Source organism: Dipodomys spectabilis, unplaced genomic scaffold, assembly GCF_019054845.1.
Source record: "Dipodomys spectabilis isolate Male_0828 unplaced genomic scaffold, ASM1905484v1 ptg000043l, whole genome shotgun sequence".
Classification (NCBI taxonomy): Eukaryota; Metazoa; Chordata; class Mammalia; order Rodentia; family Heteromyidae; genus Dipodomys; species Dipodomys spectabilis.
Genome location: NW_024870720.1, coordinates 25,224,097 through 25,241,252, shown reverse-complemented (window position 1 = coordinate 25,241,252; position 17,156 = coordinate 25,224,097). Strand labels below are relative to the sequence as shown.

The window sequence follows — 17,156 nt, the reverse complement described above, 5'->3', positions numbered from 1 at the left end:
ATTAGAAAGAATTATAGTTTGTTACTTGCAGTGGAATGGATGGACCTAGAACAAACCATGTTAACTGATGTAAGCCAAGCTCAGACAGAACAATAGTACATGTTTTCACTCCTATGTTGGAAGCTACATCTAAAATACACATTGCCATAGAGTAGCTATACAGTCTGTGTTTAGTCTTTAGGTAGACAAGGCACATTGTGTGGTTGATTCCTTCTTTGTAAGGCCAAGTTGTATCTCTGTACGCTGCCGTATTTCTATCCCAACAATAACCATACATTACTGTGGTACTCTGCTTCATACACTCTGGGAAAATAACTATTGTTTTTACCTATGTATGTCCTTGGTCTAGAGTGAAGCATTCCAAATACATTGAGTCAGCCATTTTACACCTACCTGGGTGGATTTTTAGGATTCCTTATCAGAGGACTTGAATGCTTGAAAATTGGCAGTGAAAGTGGGTACAGGTTTCTTCAAATATACTAGAAAAGGATTGGTGATATTCTTTAAACCAAATTGGATGAGTGTGAATTATATTTCAGCAGAGTTGCTACCAACTGTTTTTGAACCATGATATCTAAGAAACGTTGAACAGTTGTGAAATCACTATATTTATTTCTGTGTCAAAGAGAATGCAGACAAGTCATTACTTCTCAACTGCCCATGTTCTTGAGTAATTATTAAATGGTCTACATAAAACAGATGACACTGGTGGAAAAGCAATGTCTTCATTTCCTTACTTTTGTAACTGTAACCCCTCTGTACAACACCGTCACAATAAAAAATTAAAATAAAACAGGTGACTTGCACATACAGGTTATAGACTCCTAGCTACATGAAAGCATTTATTTACAATTAGTCTTTCCCAAACTAATATTTTTATAAATAAGCCATTCAGTCCACATGCTCTGATTAGTCAATCATTTAAAATATGTACTTTGATCAACCCAAGTTATATTTTAACTTCAGAATCAAGGATATTTTTACTGAAATAGACAGAAGTAAACAGCTTAAAAGGACATTGTGCAGGTAGTCAGGATGACTTGGAAATAGAATTCAATCCTACTGATACTACAGCTGAGTTATTACTTTAATTCTGGAAGCTGTGGGAAAGTACTGGTGTGGCCCATGGAATACAGCCACTGGATGAATATAAAGGTAATACTGGATGAACTCATCTTGAGGGGTCATGAAGTAACTGTTTTGAGACCATCAACTGCTATTTTCATTAAGAGCAATGAAGCATCCAGCATTAAATTTGAAACTTATCCTTCATCTTATACTACTGAAGAACGGATCACTATTTCCACAGAAATGATCAGACGATGGACATATGAAATGCCAAGAACATGTTTGGCATATTCACCATTACTGGAGAATATCATGTGGAAATTTTCTAATATTTGGCTACATATTTGTAAAGAAGCCGCTTTGAACAAGGAATTCATTGCTCGATTACAAAAAGGAAGATTTGACATTGTGATTGCAGATCCCATTGGTCCTTGTGGGGAACTTCTGGCTGACCTATTGAAGGTTCCTTTTGTGTACAGTATCCGCTCCTCTCCTGGCTACAAAATAGAAAAGTATAGCGATGGGTTTCTATTCCCTCCTTCTTATGTGCCTGTCATTTTGTCAGGACTAAGTGGTCAAATGACATTCGTGGAGAGGATAGAAAATATGTTATGCATGCTTTACTTTGACTTTTGGTTTGAGATATTTGATTTGGAGAAGTGGAATAACCTTTACAGTGAAGTTTTAGGTAAGTACACTTTTGTTATTAGTAGATTCAAGATCATAACCTTTGTGGAAGCTGGAAGAGGGACTCAGATTTGTGTGAAATAAGAGAAATTTGCCTTATGTAAGTGAACCAGACTCTCAACCATGGAAAATCTGACCCTATAGGGCCAGAAAGAAGAAAATGGACAATTTCAATCTAGGAAGTCATCCAGTTTGAAAAACTTCATCCACACAGAAAACATTGTTCATTTTTCTTCCTTACCAAAATCACTCACTTAGCCCTGTGGTGGTGGCTCATGCCTGTTATCCTAGCCACTCAGAAGGCTAAGGTCAGAGGATTGCAGTTCCAAGGGACCCCTGGCCAGGAAAGTCTGTTGAGACTCTTCCCTCCAATTAACCACCAAAACCCAAATTTGGCACTGTGGATCAAAATGGCCAAGCATTAGCCCTTGAGTGAACAAAGCTCAGGGGCACTGCCCAGGACCCGAGTTCAAGCCACATAGCCAACAACAGTAGTAACAAAATCATAAATACCTCCCTAATAGACTGATGCATAATCATATATAGCATATACCTATGTATGCCAGAAATAAGGAATTGTTTCCCTTGATCATTTTTTATTTAAAATATTTTACCTGTATTTGCTTTCTTATATTATTTTTCTTTTTGTTTGTACCAAGTTTTGAACTCAATGATGTCAAGTCTCCTGGATTACTTGCTTTGGGCTGGTACTTTACTACATGAGCCATGTGGCCTGCCAGAATTTTGCTACTTAATTGGAGGGGTCATCTTGAGGACATTTCTGCCCCTATTAGCTTTAAACTGCAATCCTTCAGTTTTCAGAATTCTGAGTAGCTAGGGTACAGGTGAGAGCCAGTTTTCTGGATTCTCTAAAATGTTTCCTTATTTATAAGACTTACAGTGTTTTATCAATAATTAAATTGGCAATTTGTTCAATCAACTATGTTACAGACATAAGATATAATAAAGTGGGAATGTACATGTGAAGATTCTCTATTGCTTTTTGGCATGTTTCCCCATTTTGGCTTTTATTTTTATAGTAATCAGGATGTATTGCTACAGGTACATAAGTCAGGAATTAAGTACATCTCATTTTAAACAGGGTTACTCCATCTTCATTTTCTCCCAGCTTTTGCCTCCATACCCACTACCTCCTATGTTGTATAGTTCTTTTCCTATGTGGTGTCTAACATATATCACTGCTGAATTGGTTCACCCTTTATCCCACCGTTTCTCTGCTTACCCTTTCCCTTCCCAAATCAAAGAAACTTACATACAAGAAAAAAGGCACAGATGTCAAAAACAGAGACAAAAGGGAAAAAAAGAGAAAGAAGCTAAAAAGTAAATTTAAAAAAACAAGAACTTCTGTCTTCATTCCTTGAAGTTCATTTCAATAACCATCATTTTGCATGATCACATGTGTATTGCTATTGAGCCCTTGTGATCCTCTCCCAAGAATATCTTTCTTTGGTCTTCCTGAGTGAAAGTTCAGAATGCTGTTTAATGTATCAAGTCCAAGTGTAAATTTTTGCCTTCTAGTATCTCTTGGATTTAGATTTATAGGACATTCTAATTATTATAACTGGGGAAACCATGCAACCAATGTTTCTTTGAGACTGGCTTAGTTTACTTAATGTAATTTTTTCCAGCTTTTCCATTTCCTTACAAATGGCAATGCCATTCCATCTGATGGAACAATTCTGTTAAATATAGTTCCCATCCTTTTAGTTGTCTTCTCCTTCATCTTCTGATTGAGTTCTGAAGTTAGTGCAATATCCTTCCTTCTTCTTGGATTTGTTTGGAAAAAGTCTCTCCTTTTTCTATATCAAATCTATTCTGGATTTGATTCCTGAGATGCTGAGTTCTATTTCATCTAATCAGCTGTCAAGATTTTCTACTTTGCTTAACAATTCCCTGCCTTCTAACTAATAATTTTTGGTAGCTATTTCTTTATGGAAGCTGTGTTTTAGGTCTTATATGTGCTTCTTTACTCCCTTGATTTATGTCTTGTCTCATATCCTTTAGCTGAGTGACTATCTCCCATTGGACTCCCTTTCACTCTATTGGAATTCATATAGCTTTCAGTTTGTGGATTCCATGGATTCCCCCAATACTCTTTGGTTAGTCTCATAGTGCTCATGCATAGCCTTGTGTGGGTTTTCAAGTTTTCATTAGGCATATTTATCAGCAGGGTTTTAAAACATTTTGAAAACTATCTTCTAGATCCTTCATTGACGGCTCAATTGCCTGGTTAGTTTGTGTGGGATCTGAGTTTCTTTGACTTGCCATTTTCCTTATGTTTCTAACATTTTTTTCTGCTTACTGGGAAACAAAAGCAAATCCAAAACCCCCATAGAGCACAATTTAAATTCATAAACCCAGAGCCTTAAGTTTCAATCAGAGGTTTTAAGTTATAGATAGGGTTTTCCCTCCACTATTGTTTGCAGAGGGGGGTTGTGGTACAGAAGAGATTAGATGTACTTGTAGCCAGTGAGCCAATCTGTTCTTAGGATAAATCAAACCAAATCAAAAAGGTAACAGGATGAGTCAACTAGGTAGAGTCAAAAATAGTGAAACTAATAGACAACTAGGGATCAAAGGAATAAAGAAAAAAAAGGACCAGAAATATAGGAAAACAAGTTAATATCAAATGAAAAGAGAATGAATAGGCTGAGATCTGAGGATCATGGTTGAAAGCCTGCCCGAGCAGGGAAAGTCCATGAGACTCTGATCTCCAATAAACTTAGAAAACTGGAAGTGGTGCTGTGGCTCAAGCAGTAGAACACTTGCCTTGAGCTGACAAGAGCAGGGAGAGTGCCCTAGCCCAGAGTTAAAAGCCCCACTTCCAACAACAACATTAAAAAACACAAGAAAAATATAGGGAGGAGTAAATAGGAATAGATTGAAATTTAGATTGAAATTTTGCTTATGTGATAACATGAAGTCTATCAAACACCCCTTCTACTTCGATTTTTTTTATTGTCAAGGTGATGTACAGAGGGGTTTCAGTTATATGGAGGTATGGCTATTATGTATATTCCCACTCTCAGGAAACTTGCTAAATATTGAAGTTTTAAGGCCTGTCTAACTTCTTATGCAATGTGTTTATAATCTCCTCTATGGTGTGTATCTCTAGATAATTATAGCATACTTGGTGTGATTCTCTAGATGTGAAAAGCCTGCTGGGACATTAAAACTCTGCTTTTTCAGAGAGAGAGTAGGTTGTTCCCAATTCTCTTTCCAATACCTTCCTCCCTCTCCCCTATGTTTCTGCATTTAATAAAATATTAGCAACGAACAAGGTGAATGCAATTATCTATTGCCATTATTTCTGAAATTTTTCCAGGTGATATTTGCTAATGTTTCTATATAATGAATACATACTTTTAAGCTCCTAGTGTGAATCTAAAGTAGAAGTAAGAAATTCAGCCACAGACACAAAACATAGAGGAAATGCAAAATCAAGGTCCATCTTCTTAAACTATAGAACACAAGATTGAAATCTCTTGGGAAAATGATAGAATTATTAACTCTGGAGATAAAATATTTCTGTAACTAATAGAAAAGAACTCCATAATTAATTTAAAAAAATCACTTATTTTAATGTTTATATATTACTTCTAATAAGTGGAGGCACCATAGAAAGTCTCTTATCAGTTTCCTTTTCACAAAAATATGCACACACTATATATATCTGTAAAATACACTATCTAAAACCAATAAGTTATCCATTTAAATTGCTATAAATATACTGATATATCAAAACCACATTATATAACATTGAGTAAAAATTATAACAATCCCTGGAGGAAATGATAAATACTATATTAAGAAACAACTCTTTCATAGCCTTACCTACTATTTACTTTTCCTCTCTCCACTCAGGACGACCCACTACTTTAATGGAGACCATGAGTAAAGCAGAAATCTGGCTTATTCGATCTTACTGGGATTTGGAATTCCCTCGCCCAACTTTACCAAATGTTGACTTTGTTGGAGGACTCCACTGCAAACCTGCAAAACCCTTGCCTAAGGTAAATAGACAACTTTTTATCTGTTATTGATTTCTGGTTCAGATAATATGATTCTTTTCTTTTTTTTTTTTTTTCCTTTTTTTGTGAAAATACTGAACAGAGGGGTTACAATTACATGGGCAAGGTAATGAGTATATTTCTTATCAAGTATTGTTGCCTCCTCCTTTGTTTCCCCTTCCCATCTCTTCCCATCTCTCTTATCCCATTCTCCCCACCGCCTGCCTCCCCTCCCTAAACTAAAGTTGGAAAATTCATTTTTCTACATAACGTCTTGTACAGCTCATTGTTGCAATGGGTCTACCTGTTCTCCTATTTAAACAATTAGTTTTTCCCTCCCCCCCCCCCACAAATTATACCAACATCACATACAGTGAAAACAAGGGTTATACTGTGGGGGAGGGACACACAAAGCAACAAAGAAATATCTTATAAATATGTTAGAAAAAATAGCAAGAAAGAAAAAACATTTGAGTCCTTGTCTTGGGGTTCATTTCGCCTAACATCAACTTATTTGACCTTTTCTGCTTGTCTCAGACATATACTAGTTATTGCAAATAAGGGAAACCATGGGACCTATGTTTCTTTGGGCCTGGCTTACTTCACTTAATATAATTTTTCCAAGCCTTTCTATTTCCTAACAAATGGGGCAATGTCATTCTTTCTGATGGAGGCATAGAATTCCATTGTGTATATATGCCACATTTTTTTGATCTATTCATCTACTGAGGGGCATCTTGGTTGGTTCCATATCTTAGCTATGGTAAATAATACTGCAATAAACATTGTTGTGCTGGTAGCTTTAGTAGGTCTCCTTGTCATGGGCCGAAATTTTCTTAAAAGAGAACCAGAAACACAACAACTCAAAGAAAGGTTGGACAAAGGGGATTGCATGAAATTGCAAAGCTTCTGCATGGCAAAGGACATAGCTACCAAGATCAATAGAAAGCCCACAGACTGGGAGAAGATCTTCACTAGCCATACAACAGACAAGGGCCTCATATCTAAAATATACCTGGAACTCAAAAAAAATCCCCCAACAACAAATCCTCAAAGAAACAACTGCCCAATAAATAATTGGGCTAAAGACTTACAGAGAAACTTCTCTGAAGAGGAAAGAAGGATGACCAATAGACACAAGAAGAAATGCTCAACATCCCTAGCCATAAAAGAAATGCAAATCAAAACAACATTGAGCTACCACCTCACTCCAGTTAGAATGGCAAAAATCAAGAACTCTAACAACAACAGATGCTGGAGGGGATGTGGACAGAAGGGAACCTTACTGCATTGTTGGTAAGAGTATAAACTAGTTCAACCACTTTGGAAAGTAGTGTGGAGGTTTTTCAGAAGACTCCACATAGAGCTTCCCTATGACCCAGCAATCCCACTTTTGGGCATTTACCCGAATGATCACAAACAAGTTAATATGATTCTGCACCACTCATCCCAAGTCTTTGCTTACAGTGAAAGAGGTACAGGAAGTGAGGTAAAGCATTCTACCTATTGAACCTAATTTGAATCATCACAAGTTTTTGCATTCCAGAAACTGGAGTTATCCAGAACAAAGTCAGTTTAATTAAGACTTAATTATTCACCACCTAGAAAGAATCCTTGATTCACTCATAAAACTATCAAGTGATTCGCATATAAAGAGTTAGAAACAGTATAACTGTTTCTACCCTACCTCTCACACCTTATAGTCCACTTAAAAAGACAGTTGAGAATCCATTAGTAAGAATTATGTGAAAGCATTTCTGAAAAGAAATGTTTTCAAAAATGATGAAAGTCAAAAAGTTTCTCAGAGTCACTGATAGTAAGATGATATGTGAACACTGCTCAGAAATCAGTTGAAGAATGAGAATTGAGAAAGATACATAAAGAAGAGCAAGGAGTACAGTAAGAAACTTTATAAGACCTAAAATTTTTGCATATCAGAGAAAAGTTTCTAGAGAAATAATTTTGAATCCAGGAAAATTTGTCACACAATGATGTCAGTGTACTTTGTATTAATAGTAGCTTAATAGTAGCTAATTGAAATTTTTGGGCTCTATTTATCTAACTGTTGTTCCTCTGATAATTTTGAAAATATTTAATTTTCTCTCCATAGTTTTATATACCAAAACACCTTATTTTATTTTTCTCTGTTGATCCTAGGTGTGAGGGTAGGGGCATGAATTCACGGCCTGGCATTTTCCCTGAGCTTTCGTCTAATGCTCTACCACTTAAGCCATACCTCTACTTCCAGTGTTTCAGTAACAAATTAGAGAGGATAATCTCACAGACTTTTCTCCCCAGAAGGCTTTAAACCATGATCCTCAGATCTCAGCCTCCTGAGTAGCTAGGATTATAGGCAAGAACCACCTGGGCCTAGCTAGTTTGACATTAAGTAAGCCAGACCCAAAGAAACATAGGCAAAATGGTTTCCCTCAGTTGTAATAATTAGTATATGATTAGGATAGTCCTGGCAGAGAATCATAACAGCTCAATAGCTATGTACATATGACCAAACAAAATGATGCTACTTGAAATGAGCTCCAAGACATGGAAACAAAAGGTCTTTTCTTTTTTGGGTTGGTGACTTTGTATCTAGTTTTTTCTTTTCATTTTATTTCATTTTTCCTTTTTCTTGGTTTATCCCTGGTAATCACTTCTTTGATTCTAGTAGTCTGCATCTAGTATATACACTTACCTAAATTGGGGAAGGCATAGGGAATACCAAAATGCTGAAACAAGGACAAAAAATGGCCCATTGCAACAATATTACTCACAAGACATTATTTTGGAAATGAACATTGTAACTTTGGGGGAAGGGGGAGGAGGGGAGGGAGGGAAAGGATAGAGGGAGAACAACAAAGATGTGGGTAACTGTTTCCCAAGGAATATACTCATATAACAGTAACCCACTTATAAAGCATCTTTATAATAAAATAAAATAAAAAACATGAACTAACGTTTGCTTACTAAGGAGTGTGTGTGTGTGTGTGTGTGTGTGTGTGTGTGTGTGTGTGTGTGTATGTGTGTGGTTGTAATAGAGAGAGAGAGAGCAAGAGAGAGAGAGATCAAGAGAGAAGGAGCACATTTTTTTCTCTTCACAGGAAATGGAAGACTTTGTGCAGAGCTCTGGAGACAATGGTGTGGTGGTGTTTTCCCTTGGGTCAATGGTCGGTAACATAACAGAGGAGACAGCCAATGAGATTGCATCAGCACTGGCACAAGTTCCACAAAAGGTGAGATAGTGTACCTCAATAGTGGTCTTCACTGACTGGGCCTTAAACGCTGCAGGTTTCTGATTATACTAGTTTCTTGGTGAAAGATAGACTGCTAAAATAGCTCTAATTTGTCTTAGCTATTTTAAAGAAAAATATGCATGGCAAATGCTGAAATAGCAAGGAACTTTGGATTGTTTTAAATTGACAATCAATGCAACATGAATTTTCTCACCAGAAAGACACACAGTAGCTACAATATGAAATTGTGTCATTATGATAATATTGCTAGCAAGCATTCACAGAAATCATGAAATTTCATCCAGTCCTTGCAGGAATGTTACAGCCAATCCATACACTAACCATATTTCAGAAAGGAATTCAAAGGCACTAATAAATTGAAGCACTACAGTAATATTTAGCACATAGTTCAGTTTAGTATGAAATGTATTATACAGTTTAGTGTTCTTATAAAATCCTTTCCTTCAGTTTTGAAACGGAGCCACTTAGAATACAGTTGAAGGGGTTACTCAGAAAAAAGAAAAAGAAGATTCATTCCTCATTCCGGGTATGTATTCAGCCTTGTTAATTAAGAGAAAGTAAATAAAACCAACCTGCCCTACTGGACTGGGGCTTGTTATATCTGAAACCAGATCTGTACAGTTCATGGGAAAGTGGCCATTATCTACTGAAAAATACATGTAGCACCATTAAAATTGAGGATCCTTTCAGCAGCCATGTGCCCTATGAACTACAGGCCAGCTCCAGTTCCTACATTTAAGATTTCCCCCATTATAGATCATAACTTGAGATGTCAGTATCATAAATTTGTGATGAAAATTCAACCTGCAATTATCCTATACAACTCAACCAATAATTTGCAAGCTAAAACTAGCTTCATGTAATTGCTCAAAAGAATTCATTGATTTATGATAAAGAATTGCTTACATAGACTTGAATAAGTTTGTCAGAAAAGGCTGTATAAAAATAACATTTGGCCAGGCTCTGGTGGCTCATGCCTGTAATCCTAGCTACTCAGGAGGCTGAGATCTGAGAATTGCAGTTCAAAGCCAGCCCAGGCAGGAAAGTCCATGAGACTCTTATCTCCAATAAACCACCAGCAATCCAGAAGTACCACTGTAGCTCAAGTGGTAGAGCTCTTGCCTTGAGCTGAAGAGCTGAAGGACAGTGCCCAGGCCCTGAGTTCAAGCCCCACAACCAACAAATAATAATAATAATAACAATAACATTTGTTCATGTGCTGGTCATGAATCAGAAGGTGCAGCCTTAACATGAGGTACAACAGTGTGAGTTGTTGATCTGGGTGTGCCACGGAAAGGCCCTGTCAGCAACCCCATTACTGGTTCTAGGGGCCATTTGTCTGTCCATCCAGATAAATGTGTCAAGGTTGACAAAGTATCAGGGAGGCTAGTTTTGTGGGGCCATTCATAGTATGAATAGTAAGGGGAACTATGTACACAGTCCATAGTGCTGAGTATTATGTAACATAATAATCACTTAATAAAATACCCAGTGTAGTGCAGTATATAGTATGGAGTAGTTTGACTCCATTTCTGGTTGGTAAAGCATGACAGCATCTTTTCATAGAATTTCTCTCCAGGGAGAACTGTGAACATAAAGTATTTGTCATAAGTAGGTAGTTAAGAAATAAATGAAAAATGTTAAACTACAATGAAATCCCATAAAATAAGAGAATATCTCTCTAATATCATTTTTAAAGGTTAATAGATAAAATTGGAACAGGAGAGCTAGTTCAGTAAATATGTGTATAGATATACATCTTAATAATTTTAAACACTATTGGACAACAGACCTATGGTTATGACTACATAAAAATTTGTTGAATGCATTCATTTGTCATTTATCACAGCATTTTTTTTTTGGTCAGTCGTGGGGTGTGAACTCCGGGCCTGGGCGCTGTTCCTTGGCTCTTCAGCTCAAGGCAAGAGCTCTACCACTGATGAGCTACCCTCCCAGCCCTATCACAGCATGTTTTAAGTACTGTGAAAATTTTTGATAATAGTCCATCTTCCTAAATATGAAAATAAGTACAGGAAGTGTTGGTGTTCTTTTTTTCTCAGTACTCTAAAAGCCCTCATTAATTAACCCCTCTTCTCTTTTCTTTGTTCATTCTATGAAAGTCACTTAAGTGTGTGATCTCTGAATTTTGAAATGTTACATTCTAAAAGTTACAAAAATAATGTCTTTCCCTAACAGATTCTTTGGAGATTTAATGGAAAGAAACCAGATACCTTAGGACCGAATACTCGGCTGTACAAGTGGCTTCCCCAGAATGACCTCCTTGGTAAGACTCTGAAAAACACATACTAAAAGCATGAGTAACTGTAGAACTAGTTATTAACACCACAACAGGAAACAAACTTATGGAGATGTATTAGTAAAAATTCAAAAATGAAAGCTAACTTTTAGATTTATAATCCATCCTAAAAAAATCAGCCTTACCAGATAAAAATTTTATTATACTCTATTGTATACTTTATGATCACTTCATCTTTTTTCAACGTATACTTACCATTGACAAAGAATTTTCTGTAATTGCCTAAGGTTAGCTCCCTGTCCCTTAATTCAACCATTACATTATCCATCCTCCTAAAGTAGGACAAGTATTTGCAATGCCATTGAAACATACAAGTTTGTTTTATTTTAAAAGAATCTGCATTTTATGTGGGAAAATTCATGTTGCTTAATTTGAAATGATAACACACTCTGTTTCAAGCATACCTCAATGGTTAAATAGTTGCATTATTTTTAAGTTTATGAGAGCACAATCCAACATGAACATTTTCTTGCTTCAGGATTTGCTTTCTATTATCCATTATGTCTTTTTCTATCTGTTCAAAAGGAAATGTTATATTCATTTTCAAATCTCAAGTCACACAAAACCTAAGACACATACCATAAGGTTTTTACTTACCTTTCAAATCGATTATGTAGTTCTTGTGGTGAGCTATGCAGGACAGTAAAATGTAACTTCTCTTGTCCAATATTTCTTATTTGGAAAAGACTGTTCCTTTCATTGCTCATGTTAGACATTTCTCATTTTATGTCTAAGACTTTTAATGAGCAATTGCATTGAAATGCCCCTAATCCTAGGCCATCCCAAAACAAAAGCTTTCATCACTCATGGTGGAGCTAATGGCATCTATGAGGCGATCCATCATGGGATTCCCATGGTGGGCATTCCTTTGTTTGCGGAACAAAGTGATAACATTGCTCACATGGTGGCCAAAGGAGCAGCTGTTCAACTGGATATAAGAGCAATATCAAGTAAAGACTTGCTCAGAGCACTGGAAGCAGTCATTAACAACCCTGTGTGAGTATAACTTCGTGTGTGTGTGTGTGTGTGTGTGTGTGTGTGTGTGTGTGTGTCTCTGTCTGTCTGTCTGTGTTTTTCTGGGCATTAAACCCTGGGGGACTAACTCATGATTGGTAACCATTCTACTCTGTTTGTTAGTCTGATTGTTGTTTTATTAAATACTGATTGTAGATAATTTCTTACATGAATCTGACCATGAAAGTTACCCTCAGTTTAGACTTCATTAATTCTGGAAGACTTCATCAATTACCCATCATGTATTTCACAAGTCACAATCATATTTTTGCATGTTTGTATGCATGTGGTATGTGTGTGTGTTTGAGTCTGTTTGTGTGTTTGTGTCAGTGTCTGTGTTGTAACATTGTCATGCTATAGAAAGCCAGGATGGCCACAAACTTATGATCATCATCTTTCAGCATTTGGAATGCTGAGATTCCACAGACCCACTTTCCTTCCCAACTATGTTGATTTGTACCTCAGTGATTTCAATGCAAAGGAATTATCAGAACCTTGAGAATAGTATGAAAGTCTGAAACAGGGCAAATGTGGACTAGAAGGAATCTCTAAGGATGAAAACAGATGATCACTAGGAAGATGAGGAAAGCAATGAATTAGGGACGCATGAACGCTCCCTCCATAAATGACACTACTCCAGTTCAGTACAACTTACTTTCAACTTAAGATCTCACGAATTTCTCTTAATAAAATAAAAATTCAGTGTTTGAAAAAATAGAGCATCAAGTTAAGATGTTTGAAATCTTACTCTTGTGAACTGCATGAACATATTGGTCCTTTCAGTTTGCAGTTTGCTTTTCTTCCAAAAAAATTTAAGTAGTTTATGTTGTTAAAAAGCAAAATAATAGAGACTGGGAATGTGGCTCAGTGGTAGAGCGCTTGCCTTGCATGCCTGAGGCCCTGGGTTCAATTCCTCAGCACCAAATAAGCAAAAAGAAAAAAACCAGAACTGGTGCTGTGTCTCAAGTGGTAGAGCGCTAGCCTTGAGCTGAAGAGCTGAGGAACGGCGACCAGGCCCACAGTTCAGGCCCCATGACCAGACCCCCCCCCCCAAAAAAAAAAGCAAATAATTATCAAATATTGAATTCCTATTATATTTAATGCTTTCTAAATTCACTATGTTAGTGCTTTGATTCTATCACTGATAACTAGGTAGGGCTTTTAAATTTTCTTGACTACTCCTGTTAGAACAAGAGAACATTATTTTGAAAAGTACACATATTCTTAGATACTAAGGGCTATGATTATCTTATTCAGAGAAATCGTAAAAGAAAAAGTAATTACCTTCAGAAGTACAAGTGAAATATAACTGCTTAATGCCCAAAATATCTGGCCCAAAAATATTTACTACACAAATTATTTCAATAAATATATTTATTTCATTTATAGTAATATCAATTTTGTCTTACGATCAGTAATATTCTGTATATATTTCTCCGCTTTTATCATGTCTGCATAAATAAAGCACTGTATTGTAAATAAGTATAGCAGAAACATTTTGAATGCCATGTTACTTTGATATGTTTTGGAGGCACTGGGTTTGAACTCAGAACTTAATACCCAGCTGATTTGCTATTTCAACGGGCATTGTAGCACTTGAGCTATGACAGCCATCTTATGTTTTCCAGGTTATTTTACAGGAAAAATCTTGGGAATTTTCTGTCATGCCTAGCCTTGAGCTGTGACTGTCAGGAGCTCAGGTAGACAAGTTTATAGGAGCCACCAACATCTAACTCTTATTGATTTTATACAGACATTGAGCAACCTCATGAATATTTTGTGAGCCGTATTTGCTCTTCCAGTTTTTGAAAACCAGTGTATTTTTCATAAGTTTCCTGAATATGAACTAAATCTCTCACATAGTGATCTTATTAAATTGTAAACATATACGATGCTGATTCTGAGAAATGCGGGGATGTCTTAATTAGATAATGTATGCTAAAACTTATGATACAACACACATTTCCCTAGTTTTTGATGCACTTCAGTTTATTTTTACCTAGTGTATAACAAAAGTATACTAAGATTTGTATCAATAGGTCTGAAAAACACCCATGTCAGTGAGGTTTTTAAATCATAAAGAGAAAAATCACTTCAATTGCAATTGCTACAAGCTCCTCCTTTAGCACCTTGGAATTTACACTTAATTGCCTAGGTATGCACATGTTCACATTACCTATTGGACATAATCATTTCAACACAAAGCCCATGTGCCTACAATGCCTGAATGCAAACAGAGATAAAACAATATTGGCAAACACCTTTGATATTCTATTAGAAAATGTGAATAATTAAAACTATTCAAATTTCAGGACATTACTTCTCACAAGGCAAGAAGAACTCAATCATTTCTACTTTTCCATTTCCTATCCTTTGGTTGTGTCATAGTAACCAGGTAAAACGGAGAAGTTTCAAAAGCGGTCCATAAAAGGAAAAGGCAAGCATAGGGTAATAGTGGAACAAGTAAGTGATAGGGTCAAGAAATAAAAGGAGAGCTGGGTGCCAGTGGCTGATGCCTGTGATTCTAGCTACTTGAGAGTCTGCCATCTGAGGATTGTGGTTTGTGGTCAGGCCAGGTACAAAAGTCCACAAGACTCTAATTAACATCCAGAAAGCCAGAATGGAACTGTAGCTCAAGTAGTAAAGGTAGCTCAAGGACAGTGCCAAAGCCCTGAGTCCAAGCCCTAAAACCCAGACCAAAAAAAGGAGGAAGAGAAATTGTTACATAATAGTTACATAATGGTTACATAGTTATGTAACAATTCATTAGTGATAAATTATTTAAAAAGTACAAAGTTTAGAGGGGAAAGCTGCTTCATCAAATTATCTTTCTGTCTCTAAATTGTGATACAATCCAGAACATTGAACAATTGATACATTAACAATTATTTCTTGAATAAGTTAGCTTTTCTTCTGCCTTTGGAATTTCAGTGTTTCTACTTTCTACTTCAGAAATTCTTGGTTTTGACAAGGTTTATTAAATGCTTAAATCCAGTGTCATTAAGAAGCTCTTGCCTTTTACACTAAGGTAACCATAAATACAGCAGAAAAAAGCCTTTCCTATCTCTCCAAATTTTATACAATTATTTTTATCATCTACAGAATAGTACAGTATCTACCTTTTCTAGTTCATTCTATATATTTGTTAATTTCTTTTACCTTTAGCTACAAAAAGAATGCTATGTGGTTATCAATCATTCACCACGATCAACCTATGAAGCCACTGGATCGAGCTGTCTTCTGGATCGAATTTGTCATGCGCCACAAAGGAGCCAAGCATCTGAGGCCACTTTCCCACAACCTCACCTGGTACCAGTACCACTCTCTGGATGTCATCGGATTCCTACTGGCCTGTGTGGCCACTGTTACCTTCCTTGTCTTAAAATGTTGCTTGCTTATTTACCAAAAGATTTTGAAGATGGGAAAGAAGGAAAAGAGCGAGTAGAGCTTTCAACACCTCAGGAAATGGACTAAGGCCATACTAAGCAAGACCATCCTAATGATTTTGAGCACAGTCAAACTAGGAGAGATTCTCCTCCACATTTTACTTAAAACTATAGCTTTGGTATATGCAAATGGATCTTATTCCTGATTAAACATGAAGTAATGTACAATTCTAATTTCAGAATTCCCCCAAAAGTTACACTTGAGTCGTTGATGCAGTTATTATAACAGAATCTACGGAGACCCATGGAAATTTGAGCATGTTAAGTGGAGAAAAGCATAAAATCCAAAGTTTTGTTGTGCATTTCCAGAATGGGAATGTTTTGGTAAACTATGATAAAATGAAGTTTTTGCTTGTCTAACCAAAGAAAAGCAGAGAGGAGGTTAAAAGAGGTAACACACTTTATTCAGACTACTGACATATGGGACAGAGTTGACAATGACTGAAGTGACCTTCTCATGAGTCAAAGCCAAACATAAACAGTGAATAAGAGGAAATGAAGAAGGGACAATTAAAGGGACAACAGATTTATCTGAAGATAGCCAATTCCAAAAGAAGTAGAAAAACACTGATAATGGTCTGCCCTAGGTGGAAGAGTTAGAGGGTGTGCATTGTACATTGTTGGTGAGACATGATAATTGCTTTTGATCTATGGAAAGATTTTACAGCACTGTATTATGAACATAAGAAAATTAGATTCCAGACTATACTGAGTTCAAGCCCCATCACTGAGATAACTAAATAAATAGGAATCAAATGGACATTGTGTTGGATATCTGTAATCCCAGGTCCTTGGGAAATGGAGACAGTATTGTTGTGGTTTGAGGATTGTAAGGGCAATGATGTATAGGCTCAAGTGTTAGAGCACTTGCTTAGCAAATACGAGATTCTTATTTTAATTCCTAGTGCTTCAAAAAGAAGCTGCTAACAATAAATACTAATCAGAAAAGAAACAGGTAATGATGGCTACCTCTTGTAGAAATTTAAATGTATAATCACTCTGAATTTTAAATGTGAAATAAAAATGAATGTGTAAAATATAAAACGAATGCATCAGTGCTCTTTATTACATTAAGTTTTTAATAGAAAAGAAGGTTGCAGGGTACATTTTTCAGAGCTAATAATTAAGCTCTCTCCATATACTACTCAAAGCAAAATCTAGTCTATTTTTATTTCTTCCTCAAGTTATTTTATATAATACAATTTTATATTAACACCATATATACAAAGACATATTACTTTACTATAGAAAAAACTAAACTATGTCACTTTCAGGAAAATGGATACAACGGGAAATCATCAGGTTGACTGGTATAACAGAAAATCAAAATACTCTAAATACT

At 36.2% G+C, this 17,156-nt stretch overlaps 1 protein-coding gene across 2 annotated transcripts; it reads left to right on the top strand.

The window, feature by feature from the left end:
* The first annotated feature begins 1,013 nt into the window (after window positions 1–1,013).
* LOC122106624 (UDP-glucuronosyltransferase 2B17-like) lies at window positions 1,014–16,858 on the top strand. 2 transcript variants are annotated; one of them, XM_042678027.1, is made up of 6 exons: window positions 1,014–1,756; window positions 5,641–5,789; window positions 8,885–9,016; window positions 11,234–11,321; window positions 12,131–12,350; window positions 15,534–16,858. In XM_042678027.1, the coding sequence occupies exons 1-6, from the start codon at window positions 1,126–1,128 to the stop codon at window positions 15,811–15,813; spliced, it is 1,500 nt and encodes a 499-aa protein (XP_042533961.1). In that variant the 5' UTR covers window positions 1,014–1,125; the 3' UTR covers window positions 15,814–16,858. The 2 variants fall into 2 exon arrangements, with proteins under 2 accessions (XP_042533961.1, XP_042533962.1); XM_042678028.1 differs by having other exon boundaries at window positions 1,022–1,155.
* The last annotated feature ends 298 nt before the right edge of the window (window positions 16,859–17,156 follow it).